This window comes from Chionomys nivalis, chromosome 8 (genome assembly GCF_950005125.1).
Source record: "Chionomys nivalis chromosome 8, mChiNiv1.1, whole genome shotgun sequence".
In the NCBI taxonomy this organism is placed as follows: domain Eukaryota; kingdom Metazoa; phylum Chordata; class Mammalia; order Rodentia; family Cricetidae; genus Chionomys; species Chionomys nivalis.
This window is the reverse complement of record NC_080093.1, coordinates 57053126-57072988: the sequence shown is the minus strand read 5'-3', so window position 1 is coordinate 57072988 and position 19863 is coordinate 57053126. Positions and strand designations below refer to the sequence as shown.

The window sequence follows — 19863 nt, the reverse complement described above, 5'->3', positions numbered from 1 at the left end:
AAAGAAAGAAAGCAAGCAAAGAGCCTGTTAGGGAAAAAAAGAGAACTAAAAATGGATCATAGACTCTAACAGTGCTGTACTTCTAAGCAGCACTGGGCTGGCAAGATGGTTCTGTGGGTAAACAACTTGCTAAGCAAGCCTAACAGTCCAAGTTCAAGCCCCTGAATCCAGGGATTCTGTGACGGCTCAAAGGTTCAGAGTGTGCACTGCTCTTCCGGAGGATCAGAGTTTTATTCCCAACAGCCACAGCAGGTGGCTCCTGTAACTCCATCTGGTGACCTCTTGTGACTTCCTTAGGCACTGCACTTACATAGGCAAATACCACACACACACACACACACACACACACAATTCTAAAATAAAAGCACAAAAACTTTAGCTGAAGAAATAAGACTATAGATGGGGTTGTTTATGTAGAATCCAAGGAATCTACCATACAAACAAACAACCATCCTAAAACTTAGAAGTGAGTTCTGCAAGGTCACCGGATGTAAGATAAACATTCAAACAGAATTATGGAGGGTGGAGAGATGGCTTAGCAGTTAAGAGCGCTGGCCAGCTTTGCAAAGGACCCAGGTTTAATTCCCAGCACTCGAATTACAGTTCACAACCACCTGTAACTCCAGTTCCAGGGGATTCAGTGCCCTCTTCTGGCCTCAGAAGGCATCAGATATTCATGTGGTATGCATACATACATGCAGGTAAAACACTCATACACATAAATATTTTAAATGTCAAAAGAAGGCTTCATTTAAGAAAAGCTTCAGTAAACACTGAACTGGCACTTTCCCAGGCATGTGGCTTCAGTTGGCTGTGGATTTTGCTCTTGGGCTGTCTGTACCCTGAGTGTCTGGAATATGACAGTTGTGCATTGGTGAATCCGTGGAAGCTAGAGGCTGGCTGTGAAAGAATATTTGGATCAGGGGAATTACAAATGCACACATTGTGGCTCAACTACTATTTTGTTTATCAGCCAGACTATGGTTTGAATATGAACTGTCTCCCACAGGCTGGTGTGTTAAAACACTTGTCCCCGGGTGGTGCTGTGGGAGGTCCTGGAAGCTTTCAGGGGGGAGTCTAGCTGGGGGAAGTAAGTCAGGGGCGGAGTCTAGCTGGGGGAAGTAAGTCCTCACTGGAGACACGTCCTTGGGGCTGTACCACGCTCTACCCCACTCACACTTTTTCCTGGCCACTATAATAGTTTTGCCCCACATTATCCCCCTGCCATGGCAGACTAACACCTCCTTTAAATTGTGTATTTCAAGTTGGGCAGTGGTGACACATACCTTTAATCCCAGCATTCAGGAGGCAGAGGCAGGCAGATCTCTGTGAGTTCGAGGCCAGCCTGCTCTATTTCCAGGACAAGCTCTAAAGCTACACAGAGAAACCCTGTCTCGAAAAACAAACAAACAAACAAAAACAAAGTTGTATATACCAAGTACTTATTTTATCATTGTAATTTTAAAAAAACAAAAAGCAAAACAATCAGACAAAAAACTGGTGCAGGCTGGAGGGATGCCTCAGGTTAAGCACACAGACTGCTCTTCTAGAGACCTGTGTTCTGTGTTCAATTCCCAGCATCCACATAGCAGCTCACAACCATCTGTAACTCTAGTCCCAGGAGATCAGACTCTGCTGGTCTCTGGGATCATTGCACTCTCACAGTGCACAAACAAAATCAACAAAACCCGCATGCATAAAATTTTTAAAGTAAACAATATAAACAGCCCTGGTGCCAGAGATCGGGCTGACTGTTCTGACTGCCTGGAAAGTGGTTCTAAAGCCCTGGGAATTGGTTTGTGGAAATTTGTTAACACTGAATGAGGCAGACTAGAGAAGCCCTCGAAAGCTGTAAGCAGAGCTCAAAGGGCAAAATAAAAGCACAAGAACTATGGTTTCTGGTAAAAGTTCAATACAGTAGTGGGAAAGAGGTAGTGTGCGCCTTTAACCCCAACATTCCGGAGATAGAGGCAGGTGAATGCCAGAGTTGGAGGCTAGCTTGGTCTACAGAGCGAGTTTCAGGATAGGACAGCCAGGGCTACTCAGAGAAACCCTGTCTGGAAAAAGTTGTTGTTGTTGTTGTTGTTGTTTTTAAAAAAAGAAAGAAAGAAAGAAAAAGAAAAAAGGAAGGTGGGGGAGAGGCGAGGAAGGAAGTTAATTTAAAATGCTGATAGAAATGCCACCAGAAAAGGCTGGGCACACATGATTTCAAGTGAAAAGAAGACCTTACTGGGAAATGGACTGGAAGTCGCTTGTGTTTCATTCTGGCAAATCACTTCAGTAAGAGACTAAATTCAAAAGTAGTGGACTAATTACATTTATGGAGGAAGTTTCAAGATACCACATAGTTTAGGTTGTGGCATGATTCTTGCTGAGACTGATTTTCACTAGAATTTACAGTGAGACTTGGGATCAAAAAGTAGAGTGGAATTGCAGTTTGCCCCTAATAGAAGCATCTGGAAAGTTGGGGCCAAGGCAAGAGATTGCTGAACAGACTAGAACCATTAAGAAGACAAATACTGCTGGGCGGTGGTGGCGCACGCCTTTAATCCCAGCACTTGGGAGGCAGAGGCAGGCGGATCTCTGTGAGTTCGAGACCAGCCTGGTCTACAAGAGCTAGTTCCAGGACAGGCTCCAAAGCCACAGAGAAACCCTGTCTCGAAAAACCAAAAAAAAAAAAAAAAAAAAAAAAAAGAAGAAGACAAATACTTTGAGCTGGGACAATGGGGAACATGCCTGGATGGAACCTCAGGAATGGCCTGATTCCACCCATGGGGACCAATTGTAAAGGCTTTTAATAAGACCTTGCCGGTAAAGATAGGAATGTTGTTTCAGGGTGACCTGTTTGCAAAGATGAGCCTGGAAAAATGTTTTCCCGGTACTCCTTTCACTGAGCTCAGCCTTCCAGACTCTCAGACACTCCTACAGCCATGGTCCAAGTGGCTGCTGCTCCAGCTGACTGTATGCCCGGCATCATCCACGGAGTGCTATTGTGTTTTTGTTGTTTTGTTTTGTTTTTGCTGAAAGCGCAGGAGTTACAAGAGCCCTGGAGGCTCAAAGGGAAGACTTCAAAGGAAAGCAAGGCCAAGGTGTGTCCCTGACAGGTTAATGCTTGGAGCTAAAGCCTAAACTTCAAAGGAGATCTGGGACTTTAGTCAGCCACGGACAATAATATCCCTTTATCCTGTTTTTCTCAGGTGTTGATCACAGCAGTGATAAAAAATGGCTAATAAAATCAGGAGCTAAAAAAAAGTAATCTTCTACCCAGAGTTTTGGGTTCAGCTGATTATTTTGAAGTTGGGTAGCCCAGGCTGGCTTCAAACTCTCTGAAATCTACCTGCGTCAGCCTCCAAAATGCCAGGACTAAAGGTGCATGACTCTCTCCACTGTTAGGCTTTATTCTGCTGTTATCTATCAAGATCAAAGAAGGGGGTGGGGTGGCGCACGCTTTTAATCCCAGCACTTGGGAAGCAGAGGCAGGCAAATCTCTGTGAGTTCAAGGCCAGCCTGGAACTGAGCAAGTTCCGGGAAAGCCAGGGCTGCACAAACACTGACTCAAAAAAAAAAATTTTTTTAAAGAAAGATCAAAGAAAATCTCCCAGGCACGTGTGAGGAAGCATGTATTTGCCAAAGGCTTCTATTGATGATGCAGTTGAGTAAAAACTGAGGAGAGCATTCAGTATGAGCCATTGGCCCGACAAAGAGAACATCTCAAATCCTGTGCAGTGCACCCCTCCATCAGAGAGGCAGCGGCTGCTCTGTGAGCCCGAGAGCTGTCCACTCAGAGCCGGTTCTTAAGCATGTGGCAGCCACTGTTAATTGGCATGGAGTTCCTGCTGCGCAGGTTCTGGGTGATAGATTAGAAACTGGTTTTCAAACTATTGACCTTTTGATCTTGCGAGGAAGGAGATGGCAAGCCCTACTGGGGTCTTTTGCAGTGTCTGAAAACCAAACAGAATGGGGGAGTGGACCTGGTGCTGGCACTGAGCAAGCTACTGATCTGAGGGACTGTGCTCTGGGTGGGGGCCGTCAGGCCTGGTGATCTCCCCTGCTCCCACTGTTACTACCTCTTTCTCCTCCTCTGTCTCCCCACCGTCCAGGCGTCTGTATACTGTGTGGCTGCAGTTCTCTGGACAGCAGCCAAGTTCAGTGTACCCCGAGACCACAAACTGGCCCTGCCGCGCAGGCTCAAGACCCTCCTTCTGGATATGGCCAGACGCCATGCTTCAGAACGGCCGTCTGCAGCCGAGGCCATCAAGGTAACACACTATGGTCAGGCCTACTCAAAGTCTCAAGGGTTAGGTTGGGGGACAGTAGGGAGTTCATGGCCTCAGCCTATGATGCTGAAGCTGATAACCAGTTATCTTCAGAATGCCTCTCACCCGTGTAGGCAGCATGCAAAGAATTGCCACATCTTGTACATGGTCCTGATCCAGTCCTGCTGTGACCCTCCTTCCCAGTGCCTGCCTCTCAACTCCCCAATACCAGGCAACCCATGGCACCCCCCACCCGAGCCCCTGTTATCTGAGACTCCAGCTCTTCAGTTTTATTTACAGCTATGACAGGAAATCTAGACACCAGGCTGCCCAGGACTAGGATTATGCAGAAAAGTGCCAAGGGTCTCTGTCACAAATGTTCCCTACGGTATCAGGAGAAATGGGGCAGGTGCAACAGAGCCAATGCCTGCCCTGCTGCGCTATCCTGGAGGTATGTCATCTTTATTTCAGGTGTGCAGCAGCTACCTCCTTCAACGAGGCATGGACAGCAGCAAGATTCTGGCCCACCTGCGGGCGTCCACCTGCAAGGCAAGACAATGCTTCCCAAAACTCACAAGGACTATGCCATGCTGTTGCTTGCTCCCACAGGGCCCTGCTTGTCTCTAGCTGCTTTGGAGACTTAGGGAGAATCTAGGGAAGAGGCAGTGATTAGCCAGCTGCCTTCCCAGCAGCCCCTGCCGAGATGTGATGCCAACCACTGTACAATGCATGCACTTCCTCAGGAAGACTGCCTCCTCTCTGGTCCCCCCACAACCTTTACATAGGAATTTGTAATCCCCTAACAGGGAGGGGGACCCAGAAGGGAATGCAAACTGAGGATTACAGGTACTGGGCTGGAATACTGGGCTCTCTGGCAGACTTTGGGGGTTGGTTTCCACCATCTTAATATTCCCTAGAAAGCTACCCAGCTTCCCTGAAGGGGCCCGATGGCTCCGACTCTGCCTGTGCCAGCTCCCCCATGCCACAGAAACCTCCTTGAACTAGCCTGGAGGCAATGTCTGGTGACTGTAAAGCACACATCTATACAATACCTCCTTCTCAGCCCCAGTGGACCCCAACTGACCATTTATGACCTTCCACTCCAGGTTCACCCAGAGGAAGAGACCATCGGTCTCCAAAATGCCTTCTCAGTGGTTGAACTGAAACCTCCCATGGAGCCTGCTCCTGAGAGTAGTCCAGGTGGGCACTGCCCAAGCCTTCCCGCTCATTGGCCCCTGTACCCCTTAGCCACAGCTGACCCCTGTCCTCCATTGTAGTCCTGCCCCAAGTGGACACTTGCAACACATTTGACCCATAAGGCGGGATGGCCAGGTCAGAGCGTGCTATCTGCCCTTGGCCTGAGCGTTACCCTCCCTCACTGAGGACTCTGCCACCTACAGGTGCTCTTCGCAGTCAGTCCCAACCTTCCTTCCCCAGTCTTCATCATTTATAAGCCAGTGGATAACAGACCCCACCTTATAGCAGCATCGCAGCCTCCTGGCTAAGGCCCTGTCTCCTTGCTATAGCTCTTCCCAGGTGTTCTCTCTCTCTCTCTCTCTCTCTCTCTCTCTCTCTCTCTCTCTCTCTCTCTCTCTCTCTCCCCCTCCCTCCCTCCCTCCCTCCCTCCCTCCCTCTCTCTCTCTCTCTCTCTCTCTCTCTCTCTCTCTCACACACACACACACACACACGCACTCACGCATGCACCCTTAGGCTCCAGGGCTAAGCTTGACATAGAACTGCCGATGGACATATGGGTGCCCTGCTGTGGGATCGTATGTGTAGGGTCACACAAAGGCCCACTGATCCTTCTGGCCCCAACTGCCTACTGTCCCCAGGCTTCCTGCAGGTCAGCAGTGATACCAAGCTTGTCGCTGTCCCAGGACCTGTGCCTAGTCTACCCCACTGCTGCAAAGAAGCCTGCGAGCTACCAGCGGCCTTCACCTCCGAGGCCACTCACTTTAAGCCCATAGTCCTAGCTCAGGACACGGGTGTTGCCAGGTGAGTGTCCCTATCCCCTGCTAGCAGTGGTTCCAGGCATAAGTGGCCCCTCTTGAGGTCTCTTCTCTCTCCACAGAGACCAGTTTGCCTTGTCTTCAGAGCCAAATGAGAAGCCCAAAGATGGAAGCGGTCAGCTGGAAAGGGAGGGACCAGGAAAGCAGGCCTCCCGGGAGCTGGCGGAAGACACTGACTTGAAGATGTCTGACCAGCTGCCACCCGACCCTGCTGGTGACTCAGTGCCCCACAGCTCAGCCAAGAAGTGCTCCTGCCCACATGGCCCCTCTCTGGCCACCCAGCAAAAAGGAACATCAGGAACACCCAGCTCTCCTGCCTCTTCCCTGCCCCCTGAGCACAGGCCAGATGGTCAGGGTTCACTAGGAACCACTCTGCCCTCAGGGTCCACCTCAGCCAACCAAGGCCCTCGACACCCATCTAAGCCACCCAGGGGCAAGACTGCAGTGAGTCCTGGCAGCCCTAGGGGCCCAGATGGTCATCCTGAGAAACCTCGGCCAGCAGACCGCAAACTCTGTCCATCCAGTGTGGATACCTCATCACCCCCTAAGATGACAGCCTGCCCTTCACTGCAGGAAGCCATGCGCCTCATCCAGGAGGAATTCGCCTTCGATGGTTACCTGGACAACGGGCTAGAGGCACTGATCATGGGTATGGAAGTCACAGGGGACTCTCTGGAAGCTCAAGACAAGGGAGAGGTGGAGGGAGGCGGTCCAGAGAGCATCAGTATAGAGGGGACTCAGGGGTCCACACATCTGTCCTGCTGGGGTCAGTCAGGACAAACAAGGGCAGCTTCCAGTTTATATCATGTAGGAAGAGATCCTTGGGGCCCTAAGACCTCCTCCCAGTGACCCAGTGCAAGGGAACCAGAAAGCCTCCCTATATAACCTGAGCCATCCTTTGCAAAACAGGGGAGTATATTTATGCCTTGAAAGACCTCACCTTTGCCACTTTCTGTGGTGCCATATCTGAGAAGTTCTGTGACCTGTACTGGGATGAGCAGTTGCTGCATAACCTCTTCAGGGTGGTCAACGGGCCAGCCTCACCCTCTGAGAGGTAAGTACCTGGGCCCAGCCATCCCTGTTCTGGGCAGACAGAGCCACCAAACCCTGTGGGCTCAGTGCCTACAGCCACCCTCATCCACTCTGGCTGCCCCAGGGCAACTCTGTGGTGCTGCACGTGATTGTTGCTGGTGTTCACGGTTGGGGACAGTGGCAGGAAGGGAAGGAGACACTGGTGACCAGAAGTTCTACTTTTTAACAATGAAATTGCACTAGGCAGCCAGGCATGGTGGTATACATTTTTAATTCTAGTACTTGGAAGACAAAAGCCGGAGCATTGTCATAGTTAGGGGCCAACATATTGAGTTCCAGGTCAGCCATAGTGAGACCCTGTTTAACAAATATAAACAAACAAGCAAATGAATAGTCACAGGCAAACATGCTTTCCCCATACACCCAACCCTATAGTATTTCCACAGCTAAGAAGGCTCTCTGGACTATACCCACCCTCTTCCAAGTGGGGAACTATGGAGCCAGTGCCCAGGGAGATGACAGGGTCCCATCCTACCAGAGTATGCCCAGGTGACTTTCCATGGTGGTGCCACTCTGCACAGGCCTCATCCAAATGGGGGCCTGACTGATGCTCTTATTCCCAGCACTTCTGAGGAGCCTGGATCCCAGCCAGAACACTCGCCGAGCAGATGCTCACTGTCAAGCAAAAGGCCCTCACTACATGGACTCGGTAAGAGACAAGCCTGCATCACGAGGACAGGCAAGAACTATACTCAGTGGGGTCCTCTGGACAGCTGCAGGAAGACTTCTGTTGTCAAGGACAGCCCTGTGCTGGGAGACATCCAAGCAGCCCGGATCTCAGGGCATGGAATGTCACGGGACAGTTTCCCATGCTTTCCTCAGCCAGCATTGACACTGGCTCTTCACAGCTCCTCTGAAAGTAGAAGCCACTTTCAGCTCTACTGTAAGTAGAGCTGGCCTTCTAGATTGCTAGCCAGAACCAGGTCAACAAAAACTCAAAGAGCTGGACCTAGGGGTGCACGCCTTTAATCCCAGCACTCGGGAGGCAGAGACAGGATGATCTCTGTGACTTCAAGGCCTGCTTGCTCCACAGAGCAAGCTCCAGGACTGTTAGGACTACATAAAGAGACCCTGTCTCAAAAAAAAAAAAAAAAAAAAACCTCAAACCTCAATAAGCAGTTTGAGGGAGAGAGGCCCACCAACCATCTGGAGGTCCCTAGGAACCAGTGCAGGGCTGTGATCACCTGGGTGTGTCTACTGGCTAGGATAAGACCATGGTGGTGCCGGGCGGTGGTGGCACACGCCTTTAATCCCAGCACTTGGGAGGCAGAGGCAGGCGGATTTCTGTGAGTTCGAGGCCAGCCTGGTCTACAAAGGGAGTTCCAGGACAGGCTCCAAAGCTACAGAGAAACCCTGTCTCAAAAAAAAAAAAAAAAAGACCATGGTGGTGACTTCATCCCTATTTAAGTAAGTCAAGGAGCAGGGTGATCATGTCTTGGGCACAAAATTTACCTGCTCCCGCATGGCCAAGGAGCCAGAAGGCTGCTAGCACAGAGAGAAGCTTCTGGAGTGGCCAGAGTTCCGAGTACCCTGACAGGTTTGTATATGAAACGTGTGTATAGGTGAGCTAGGCTTGATTTTTAAATACTCTAAAAGTGCACATAGGAACTGAGGGAACATATCCGTTTGGGATCAGTTCTGGGAGAGGAGAAAGTCCAGGTCCCAGAGAGGTTCAAGACAGCAGGGTGAGTACCTGAGGGAGCTGGGCCTGGCTAAGTCTGCCCCTTCACAAGCACTGCTGTGTCCCCCAACCCCCGTTCAGTTCCACCTAGCACAGTAGCTGTGGCTAAGGTCCTTCATGAGGGTGTCTGGGTTTCCTCCACAGCTGAGGATGGTGGTGAGAGTGTGACCCACTGACTGTTATCTTTCTTTCAAGGCAAGGAGAAGCCAGCCGCAGCCTGGGGCAGTGGGGGGCCCTGCTCGCCCACAGCACTATCAGATATAGATTCCGACACGCTCTCTCAGGGAAACTTTGAGGTTGGATTTCGGTCCCAGAGGTCAATAAAAGTCACACGAGAGCAACAACCAGAGGCCGAAGTGGATGGGCAGCCAGGCCAGAGCCAGGAGCCAACCAGCAATGCCTCAGGCACGGTGACCCGGCTGGCCAAAGCGGAGGACCGTGGTCCAGCTGTGTCCCCAGGTGCAGCCGATTTCCAGAACTGCAGCCCTGGTTGGTCCAGTGCCTTCTATGAAGCTGACTGCTTTGGAGCTGATGTCTACAACTACGTGAAGGACCTGGAGAGGCAGAAAGCCAATGGGCACACAGAACTGGAAGCCCAGAGTCCAGTGAGTCTGGGGAATCTACCCAGTGCTGACGGGGAGGGCATCTGTGGCCTCAGGAGCACCACAGGCAAGGAGGCTTCTGCTCAGACAAGGCTTCCAGGCCCCCTAGGCCCAATGACAAGACTCTAAGAAGACCCTATCCAGGCTGCGTGTGTTCTCTGTGCTCTACCACTCGGCGGCCTGGCTCCCCGTAGCCTCCGTTAAGAGGTTCTATACTGTAGGCACATGTTCCCACAGCTGGGAGCAGAGAATGACTTCTTTCCTATTAGCTGAGTCTGTGGCTTCCAGATGACACTACTCAGGGAGGGGTCACTTGGTCTTTGTGAGCATGATTAAGTGTTGGGTTAAGCCTTCTGAAGATGGGCTGCAGGGGCAGGAATCTCTTCCGTATGGGGTCTTGACCCTAGGTGAGAGAAAACACCAGAAGCAGCATGCCTGCAACAAGTTTAAGCTGGCCTTGGGGTCAGTGTGGATTAACAAGGGTTTCCCTGACAGACAGCACCAGGAAAGACCTAGCCAATAGGAAGAAAGGAGTCTGGCCAGTATGGTATACAAAAGAACTTTGATAGCTCTAGCATGGACATGCAGACCCGTTGCTGGGAGGAGGGAGTGTCAGTAACTTGAGCACGTCTATGTTTATGGCATCTGTGAACTACAGGCATCTCCACACTTCACACAGGCGGCCCCTGCCACCCCAGCATCCTGGCCTGGTTCTAGGCCTTGCTTTTGGCATCCAGGGGAGTACTGCGGTTCAGTTCATCTTTATCTTCTTTTTGTCTACAATTTCTTGTTACTCTGCTTTCTTCTGATTGTTGTCTTATATGTATATCTGATCAATATTCATCAGCCTTTTCCCAACTAAACCCAGTTGCCTTCCTGCTTAAATTATTCCTCAAGCCCCCCCCACACACACACACACAAGGAACCAAAGCTTTTTAAAATTTTTTTTTTTTGGTTTTTTTTTTTTTTGGTTTTTTCGAGACAGGGTTTCTCTGTGGTTTTGGAGCCTGTCCTGGAACTAGCTCTTGTAGACCAGGCTGGTCTCGAACTCACAGAGATCCGCCTGCCTCTGCCTCCCGAGTGCTGGGATTAAAGGCGTGCGCCACCACCGCCCGGCCGCTTTTTAAAATTTTATAATAAATTCAGATCAGATCTGGCCATATATAGCCTGTGTGTCCAAACAGGGAGCAAACATCAGAGCCAAAACTCATTTCCATGAGATACAGAGATATGACAACCACATACCCAAGCCCACTGCCCATAAGGTCATCTGTTTCCACAAGAGCCTGACAAAGTGAAGGGCCTGGAGAGGAGGCTCCCTATGACCAAGAAGGAAGGTAGTCTACCCTGAGCCAGGATGAGCCCGGGAGGCTGGGGACAGTAGAGGGGTTTGGGGCTACACCGACGGGGCCTGCCTTTGCTTACTGAACAAGCCTCTGTCTTAGTAGACCCCGACTCTGCCGATGGTCCTTAAGAGCAGGGAAGCCACAAAGAGACTTGACCCTGGCCCTTCTGAGTCGGAGTCTAGAGAACTCTCCAGAAGCAGCCAGGTGGAACCAGCCTGGTGGGTGAGGGGAAGGATACCTCAAGAGACAGACACATCCTAAGACTGGATCATGTCTCAGGAATCATCCCTAGGGGATGATGGGGATCTTCACTGTGCCTCCCCTTTAGGCAGTCAACCCATGGGTACCGGTGGGGTCTGGCATCCTTGAGAGATCATCCGTCAAGCAGTGGCTTCAAGGTGAACCCCTGGAGCCCACTCTTAGTTTTCGTTGTGAGCCTGGCCTTTAATGGCTGAGCCTTGTCTCTCCAGCCCCCCAGAGCCCGCTTTTATGGTGTTCTCTCAATTATTTCGTTTGTCTTTCTTATGCCAACCAACTGGCTGCAGCCCTAAGACACACTTGTTCTTCCTGTGGCCGCTCAGGCAACTCACCAGGCTAGTGTGCCTTCTGTGTCTGCATCTTGTGTAGAAGACAAGTGGTATCTGAACGTTCAGTTGCTCTGGCTTCACGCGCTGTGCTTCCTCTTAGGAGCTGGAGCAGCAGCTCATGATAGAGAAAAGAAACTACAGGAAGACCCTCAAGTTTTACCAGAAACTCTTACAGAAGGAAAAACGGAACAAAGGTAACACTGTACGCCAACTACCTGCTACAAATGAGGTATGTTGGGGCGCCTGGAAACCACCTGCTGACTCTGCTCTGCCCTCAGGTTCTGAGGTAAGGACCATGTTGTCCAAACTTCGAGGACAGCTAGAAGAAATGAAGTCGAAGGTGCAGTTCCTGGGCCTGGTGAAAAAGTACCTCCAGGCAAGCAGACGTCTGCCCTGCCCAACCCCGCCCCGAGAATGAGTATGGGCCCTCAGATGGGTTTCCTTCCATCGTTCTATGTATCAAGACATGTTAGCCATACACACAGGCCCTGGGTTCAAAGTACTGAGAAGCCCTGACACCCCTAAGTCGGTAGCAAAGTGACCTATAGACACATATCTAGTGGTCAGCCATAATTCACTTCCTTTCCCCACAGGTCATGTATGCAGAGCGCTGGGGGCTGGAGCCCTGTGCTCTGCCGGTGATTGTGAACATCGCAGCGGCCCCCTGTGACACGTTAGATTTCAGCCCCCTGGACGAGTCCTCTTCCCTCATCTTCTACAACGTCAACAAGCACCCGTGCAGCGGCCGGCAGAAGAAGGCCCGCATCTTGCAGGCCGGCACGCCCCTGGGACTCATGGCCTACCTCTACTCCAGGTGTGTCAGGTACCCCAGAAGGACCTTCTGACCCTGGGGCACAGATGTTGAGAACAAAGGGGAGAAAAACAAGGAAAACCCTGTCTGGTTTGGGTTGTGTAATTATTTAGACTTTGACTCAAGACCTCCTCTGGCCCTGATACTGGGTCACGAGGTGTGGGAGCAGCACTGTGGGAGAGCCTAGGGCAGGCTGTAGGTTAACATGTGAAAAAAAAAAAAAAAAACTCAAACATGATTATCTGCAAGGGCCTCCAAGGTATCGTCTGGATCCAAATCACTAATCAAAATATGCCATAGCGGGCACAGAGCTCTAGCTGTGGTAGTTATCTTCTGTCTCTCTGAGTGTGCACACGGCTTTGGTGGCAGCCTGAGAGCTAAATGTTGCAGTGCCTGTCCCCAAGTCAGGAAGAGTCCTCAAATCTATTCACCAGTGCCCAGGGTCGCAAGGCTATTCATGGGACTTGGGACTGGACTCTCATCCCTTTCTTCCTTTCTCCCTCCCTCCTTCCATTCACCCTGCCTTCCTCTGCCCCATAGAGCTCCAGTCTTGCTTTGTTTCTAGATAATTCAAGCTCCCTGAATGAAATTCTCCTCGCCTTGATGGCTGGTCCTGTGTGTAGGTCTGGAGCCAGAAAGGCCACTGTCACCTCCATAGTCCTGACACACTTTTAGAGTCTTCTTTGAGCAAGAGGCTATCAACTTCAAATCTGATTGGCAGGTAGCATTAGGAAAACAATTAGGAAACAAACTTCCCTTTAGAGAAGCCCAGGCCTTCTTGGATACACTTGATGTGTGCATGTTTAGTAGACATGCATATGTATGGTGTTTTGAGGTATAATGTAGTATGACATGTACTGCATATGTGATGTACAGGCATGTAGTGTGCTGTGGAATATTATATAGTGTACATAATTTTGTGTGTATGAGTGGTGTGAGTTTAGTGCATATTGTATGCATGTCATGTGTTTAAGTATACATATATACTTACATGGTGTGTGTAATGTGTGAGTATGTGTGCATGATGCACATGTCAAAATGAGGTCTGGTGTGTACTGGGGGTACTGTGTAATGTGGTATATCTGATACATGTGTAGGTTTGTATGCTGGTGGTGCGTGACATTACTCCTGGGGTGACGTGAATAAATATTTACTCACCCCAGATGGGGAACAAATGACAGACAAGAGTAACGATATCATCAAAGTCTTTCTTGGTGAACCAATAAGTTTATTGAAGTTACATATAGGAATATGGGTGAGGGATTTTCAAGAGCATGGATGCCTCAAGCCAGCGATCTCACTGAAAGCTCACCCCAGCATGAGTGACTACTCACGAAAGCTAGAACCCTTGAGCTTACTGCACAACTTGTGGGTAAATCATTGGGTCACGGTCTCCTCTTGTCAGACAACACAGTTGGTCAGAGACTGTCTCTTCCACACAGGTAGTCTCAGCCTCTCCCAGACAGCTCAGCCGGTCTGGGTCTCCTCAGCAGTCCTGACTACTCATATAACTTAGAGAAGGGGAGGCTGTGGTGTATTGGTAAACTTCAGGGACTTCCTGAGACTTCTGGAGTTGTTGACTTGCTCACAGTGAGTCTCCCTTTAGAACGTCCTGTTTAAAGAGCCTCCCTTTAGAGTGGGTGGAGGTTTTGTCTAGTGGATGTGAACACTAGTGGAAGTATGTGGTGGGTGGCAGTACTGTGTAGTTTGGGTCTGTGGTGTATGTTTGAGCAGAGAGCAGAGGAAGGCAGAGCCTCCCTGTTGAAGTTGAAGTAAACGTTCACAAGGGGTTTTCTCAGCTCTGAGGACTCCATGGGCACTGTCTCTACAGGACAGGCTGGGTAGGGGACTGCTTAGTCTGTGGTTTGAAATGTGGCTATCAGAGTCCTCATGTTTACGAAACTCAGAGAGATAGACCAGTGACTAAGCATCCTTGACCTTGGATGTGGTGTCTTCCACCCTGGAACTCCTGCACAAAAGGCCTCTTGCTAGGACCCCTCACCTTTACAGTTGCCGGCCATTACATTGCCCAGATTGTTGAAGGGTCACATTTAGAGCTCCTATTAACGTCCCTTGCATGAGACTTTCTGGAAACCACTTCTCTGGGTAGATATGCTCAATGAGATCCAACAAACCCCAGAACATACTGTACTAAGGAGGGTTGTCCCTGGGAGCACACAGGGTCACTTACCTCACGCAGCAGCTCCTCCTGTACACCCCACTGAGCACGCACACCTGCCTGTGGTTCTAGCCCTCGGTACACAGGACCCCGAACTGCAGGCACTGAGAGCCACGGTGATGGTCTGGCAGTGAGGAGGGCCTTACCAAGCCTCACGAAAGGCATGGGTTTGAAACTGGGTCACTGACTCTCTATTGCTCCCCCAAGGAGTCTTTCAACAAACTACCGTGTGCTGTTCTCACACAGAACTAACCACCTCAGGGGCTGGAGAGATGGCCCAGAGGTTATGAGCCCTGGCTGCTCTTCCAGAAGTCCTGAGTTCAATTGCCAGCAACCACATGGTGGCTCACAGTCATCTATGATGAAGTCTGGTGCTCTCTTCTACTGTGCAGGCACACATGCAGGCAGAAGGTTGTATACATAATAAATAAATAAATCTTTAAAAAAAAAAAAAAAACTTACCGAGCCGGGCGGTGGTGGCGCATGCCTTTAATCCCAGCACTCGGGAGGCAGAGGCAGGCGGATCTCTGTGAGTTCGAGACTAGCCTGGTCTACAAGAGCTAGTTCCAGGACAGGCTCCAAAACCACAGAGAAACCCTATCTCGAAAAACAAAAAACAAAAAACAAAACAAAAAAAAAAAACCTTACCACTTCTCCCTACATATGCTCGCAAACACACAGTTCATATATGCTCACACAAGATTACATAAAACTCAGTTTGTTCACACCACACATAGCTTTCACACACATCACACAATACATATATGTTTCCATTGCTCTCATCCACACAGATCTCTCTCTCTCTCTTTCATACACACACACACACACCCTGAGAGGCTGCACACCTATTCACATATACACTTAGAACACACAGGCACACCCACTCACTCCAGGACACTCACTCACTGCAGGGCAAGGTTGGAGGGAGGGTCCCGGCTGGCGTAGGCTCAAGAACCAATGTCACATTCTACCCTCAGTGACGCTTTCCTTGAGGGCTACGTCCAGCAGTTTCTCTACACTTTCCGGTACTTCTGCACACCGCACGACTTCCTGCACTTCCTCCTCGACCGAATCAGCAGCACCCTATCCAGGTACCACATGGGCTCCTGGCTAACAGGGGTAGGACCTATTAGCCTGTGAAGGACCCTAACAGGGATGAAGTGTCCCTGGGAAAGGTCAGGGCAAGATGGAGAAACTGAGGGATCATGGGTAATGGAACCCAGCTGGAGTTGGCAGCTGGAGTCTATGTGCTAGGGTGGGAAAGAACACTGGCAGGGACCTGACTGCTTCCAAAAGAAAGCAGGGGATAGCCGAGGCTCAACCAAGAAGACAAGAGGGAACCAAGCTCACCAGCCTAGCAAGGATAGTCCAAGTGGAAAGAGGCCTGCGGACCATAGCTTCCTTCCACAGGGCACCTAGGCCAGCAGATTGGGGAAGGGCCACCAGATCGGTGACCAGGTGGGTGGTGAACATGAAGGGAGTGATCTGTCCTCAACCCTTATCTGGCCTGTCATCACTTGGGCTCTCCCCAAACTCCTCACCCTGCACGTGCCCAGCTGGGGCCTATGCTGACCCTTACTTACCATCTGCCTCCAGGGCCCACCAGGATCCTACCTCGACCTTCACCAAGATCTACAGGCGGAGCCTCTGCGTCCTGCAGGCCTGGGTGGAAGACTGCTACGCCGTGGACTTCATAAGGAACGCGGGGCTTCTAGGACAGCTTGAGGACTTCATTTCTTCCAAGGTGATTACTGCACTGGCCAGCTCAGTCAGCCTCCTGGGCTCTGGCAGAGAAAAGCACTCACTGCCACGTCCCAGGAACAACAGTGACACCCTGTGCCTCTGCCTAGATCCTGCCCCTAGATGGTACTGCCAAGCACCTGCTGGGCCTCTTGGAGGTGGGCACTGAGCGGCGGGCTGACAGTACCTCGCGAGGTGCAGACCTAGAGGATCCTAAGGAGGCAGAGGAGGACACCAGACCTTTTAATGCCCTCTGCAAGAGGTTCTCAGAGGATGGCATCTCCCGGAAGGTGGGGAATCTCTCCTGGGGATGGTTTCTCTAGGCAGGAGTGCATCCTAGAAGGCATGATGTGTGCAAAAATACACATGCAGAAACAAGGCATGCATGCACGCATGCCCATATGCAAGCACACATATAGACATGTACACATACACATGAGTGCTGCTTATGCATGACCCAGGCATTTTCCTGCTGGACCTGCACTTCCTGTCCTGTGGAAGGAAAGCCATGGATTAGCAGGGTTCATTCTATCCTAGCCAGGGTCCTACTGTGACTCCCTGAACTCACCTTCCTGATTCCCAGGGCAGCAGACTGAGTGGAAGGATCCACGGGGGTCAATGAATGCTCTTCCCACCAGTACATGGAGATAGCTCCAAACCTAAGCAATGTGCATGGGTGGTCTGTTCAAGTGACCACGACGGGAATCCTACCAACGTGCCTACATGGAAGGGATTTACTCTCTGGCTCTACTTGAGCCAGTCTGAAGAGTTCTAGGTTGGGCCAGCCTACCCTCACTCTGCCCCATCCTGGCCTAGCCTGGCCCACTCAACCTGGAGGGGGCATCTGTCTTACTTGCAGAGCTTCTCCTGGAGGCTGCCCCGGGCCAACGGGTTGGTGCTGCCTCACCATAAGGAACGCCAGTACACCATTGCATCAGCCCTGCCCAAGCCCTGCTTCTTTGAAGACTTCTATGGCCCTTATGCCAAAGCCAGTGAGAAGGGGCCTTATTTCTTGACGGAGTACAGCACCAACCAGCTCTTCACCCAGCTGACACTACTGCAGCAGGTGTGCGGGAACTAGCACCACCACGAAGGGGACACAGACCTCCACATTCGGGTCAGCTGCTGGTGTCATGGGATGGGCCCAGGGATGCTCTCGTGTTGATGAAGACACAGCACACACTTTGTAGGGGAACAGCTGGATGGTCAGTAGAGGGATCTGGTTGCTGGGCGCACAAGTTCTGTCTTTAAAGAAAGAACACCGTGCCCAGCAGGACTTTCCTCTCTAGCTACACAGGGCACTGGGCATCCCCCTGCCAATACAGTTCCTTAGGTCCTTGCCCAGCCTGGGCACCGATCAACTACTACCTCTGTTCTTGCCCTCATCCCAGAACCTAGGCATAGACTCTTCACCATCCTGTAACCCAATGTCATGAGGCAGGTGACAGTGCCGAGTGATCCTTGTCACTATCATCAGACCTGCACACAGGAAACTCTTCCAGCCGAGCCATGACATGCTTGGCAGGTTGATCTCTGGTTGCACAAATGGCTTCAAAGTACTGAAGCCCTCTTTGGGACACTGCCTTGACCATCAGGTCCTTGGGAGCAGTGGGCTGACCATCTGATTCCGTGTCCCCAACAGGAATTGTTTCAAAAGTGCCACCCTGTCCACTTCCTAAATTCACGGGCCTTGGGTGTCATGGACAAAAATGCAGCCATTCCCAAGTGAGTATTCACTCCTCAGGGTGGGCCTGGGAGTCCTTGGTTTGGAAGGTGAGAGGGTCTTGGGGAGGGGGATTCTTCTAAGGTCCTGGCTGAAGGGAGACACTTGGTTCTCAACCTGAGAGAAGGATACCTTGCCCCCCTCCCACTCTGCACAGAGGCCCCACACCCCCAGGGCTTGGCAGGACACATTCTCACACCCCCAGGTGACAAGCACCATGTTTTTCCTCCAGAGCCAGCTCTTCTGAGTCTCTGTCCGCCAAAGCCTGCAGTCTGTTCCTCCCCAACTACGTCCAGGACAAGTATCTGCTACAGCTTTTAAGAAACGCCGATGACGTCAGCACCTGGGTGGCTGCTGAAATTGTGACCAGTCATACCTCCAAGGTAGACACCTCCATGGCTCTAGGGTCAGAATGACCTGTGGGGTGGGTTCTGCATGGCCGTGCTCCTGCGAGACCACAGCCAGTCCCTTCTCCGGGTGCAGGGAATCCACACTTTGTGTCTCAGCGCCACAGTCAACTCAAGGCAAAGGACAAGAGTGAGGTGTTTACTAATGTCAGCAGAGACATCCCACGCACGAGCTCCTGAGTGCACGGTAGTCACGGCCCAGCCTCTGGATCTCCTCTGCTGGGGATGATCCAGACCTGTGGCTCACCCGGAAAGCAGGCTGTGTGAAATCTCCAGCAGGACACTGTGCAGGAGACTGTGCACAGTCTCTTACATACACACAATCACTCATCTGTTCTTTGTACACACAATCCTTCGTACACAGTCCCTCACAAGACACGGTCACACATGGCGGGGCAGGGAGGGAGAAAGAAAGAAACCGACGCATCGACACAATCCCTTACAGTCTCTCTCTCTCACAGCCCCTCACACCCACACAGTTCACCTATCTAGCCCTTTGCAGCCAGTCACCTGCAGCACACACAGTCCTCATGGACGCAGTTCCTTGCACACTCACAATAGCTTACACACTGCCCTTTACAAAGCTGTCAGCTTTCTTTCTTGTAACCGCAAGGGAATGTCTGACGTAAATGAGGAGGAGCGGTTTGTTTTACATAGAGCTCCAGAGTTTTCAGTCTATCGCGGTAGGGGTGGCATGACGGAGTCGCTCACATCATGGTGGACAAGACATGGAGCTGAGACAGGAAGGGGTCAGAGCAAGACACGCCCTTTCGGACCCATTTCTTCAGCTATGCCATCCTTCCACAGCTCTGTCAGAGTCCATTCGGATGTGGAAACCATCAGTAGAATAAACCATTCATTAGACTAGAGCCCCAGTCCAGTCAAGTGAACAAGGATTAGCCATTGAATACATAGTCTCTCACGCGGGTGATCCTCAAACGGCTTCGTACACACAATATAGCCTCTCATACAGAGAATCCTCACACTCCCTCATGCACGGCTGTCCACATGCACAGTTCCTCACGCTCATTTCCTCACACCCAGTCCGTCATAGTCCCCCACGGTCCCTTACACTCAACCGCTCTTCATAATACTCCTCCATACCCACAGACTCCCAAACACAAAGGTCTTCTCACACACAGTTCCCCACGTGCAAAATTTTTCACACCCATAAGTCTCCTCACATGTATCCATTCCTCCACTCAGTTTCCCTCAAACACACTCCCTCACCCCACCCCCATCCAGTCACAACACACCCCTATCACCACTGTATCTTGTCCCATCTTTATCTGAGTCTGTTCATGAAAGACTTGTCATCCTGAGCTGCCCTGCTTGCGCTGAGGCAGTGATCTTCCTGGCTAACTGCTGGCCGCTATTCCTCGTTGACAGACCCCTACACTGCAGGCTCTCACCAAGCTTGTGGAATT

The 19863-nt window shown here is 51.0% G+C and overlaps 1 protein-coding gene across 1 annotated transcript in view; it reads left to right on the top strand.

Annotated features, from left to right (window-relative positions):
• The window catches only part of Kndc1 (kinase non-catalytic C-lobe domain containing 1), a 46706-nt gene that overhangs the window by 20739 nt on the left and 6104 nt on the right, over positions 1-19863 (top strand). The window contains exons 10-26 of the mRNA XM_057778049.1: positions 4101-4259; positions 4728-4805; positions 5363-5456; positions 6092-6254; positions 6331-6917; positions 7178-7322; positions 7924-8009; positions 9237-9646; positions 11677-11770; positions 11855-11952; positions 12170-12390; positions 15544-15657; positions 16163-16310; positions 16417-16596; positions 17166-17372; positions 17949-18031; positions 18262-18412. Of these exons, the coding sequence (XP_057634032.1) occupies positions 4101-4259; positions 4728-4805; positions 5363-5456; positions 6092-6254; positions 6331-6917; positions 7178-7322; positions 7924-8009; positions 9237-9646; positions 11677-11770; positions 11855-11952; positions 12170-12390; positions 15544-15657; positions 16163-16310; positions 16417-16596; positions 17166-17372; positions 17949-18031; positions 18262-18412 (3018 nt within the window). The remainder of the gene's footprint in view (positions 1-4100; positions 4260-4727; positions 4806-5362; positions 5457-6091; positions 6255-6330; positions 6918-7177; positions 7323-7923; positions 8010-9236; positions 9647-11676; positions 11771-11854; positions 11953-12169; positions 12391-15543; positions 15658-16162; positions 16311-16416; positions 16597-17165; positions 17373-17948; positions 18032-18261; positions 18413-19863) is intronic.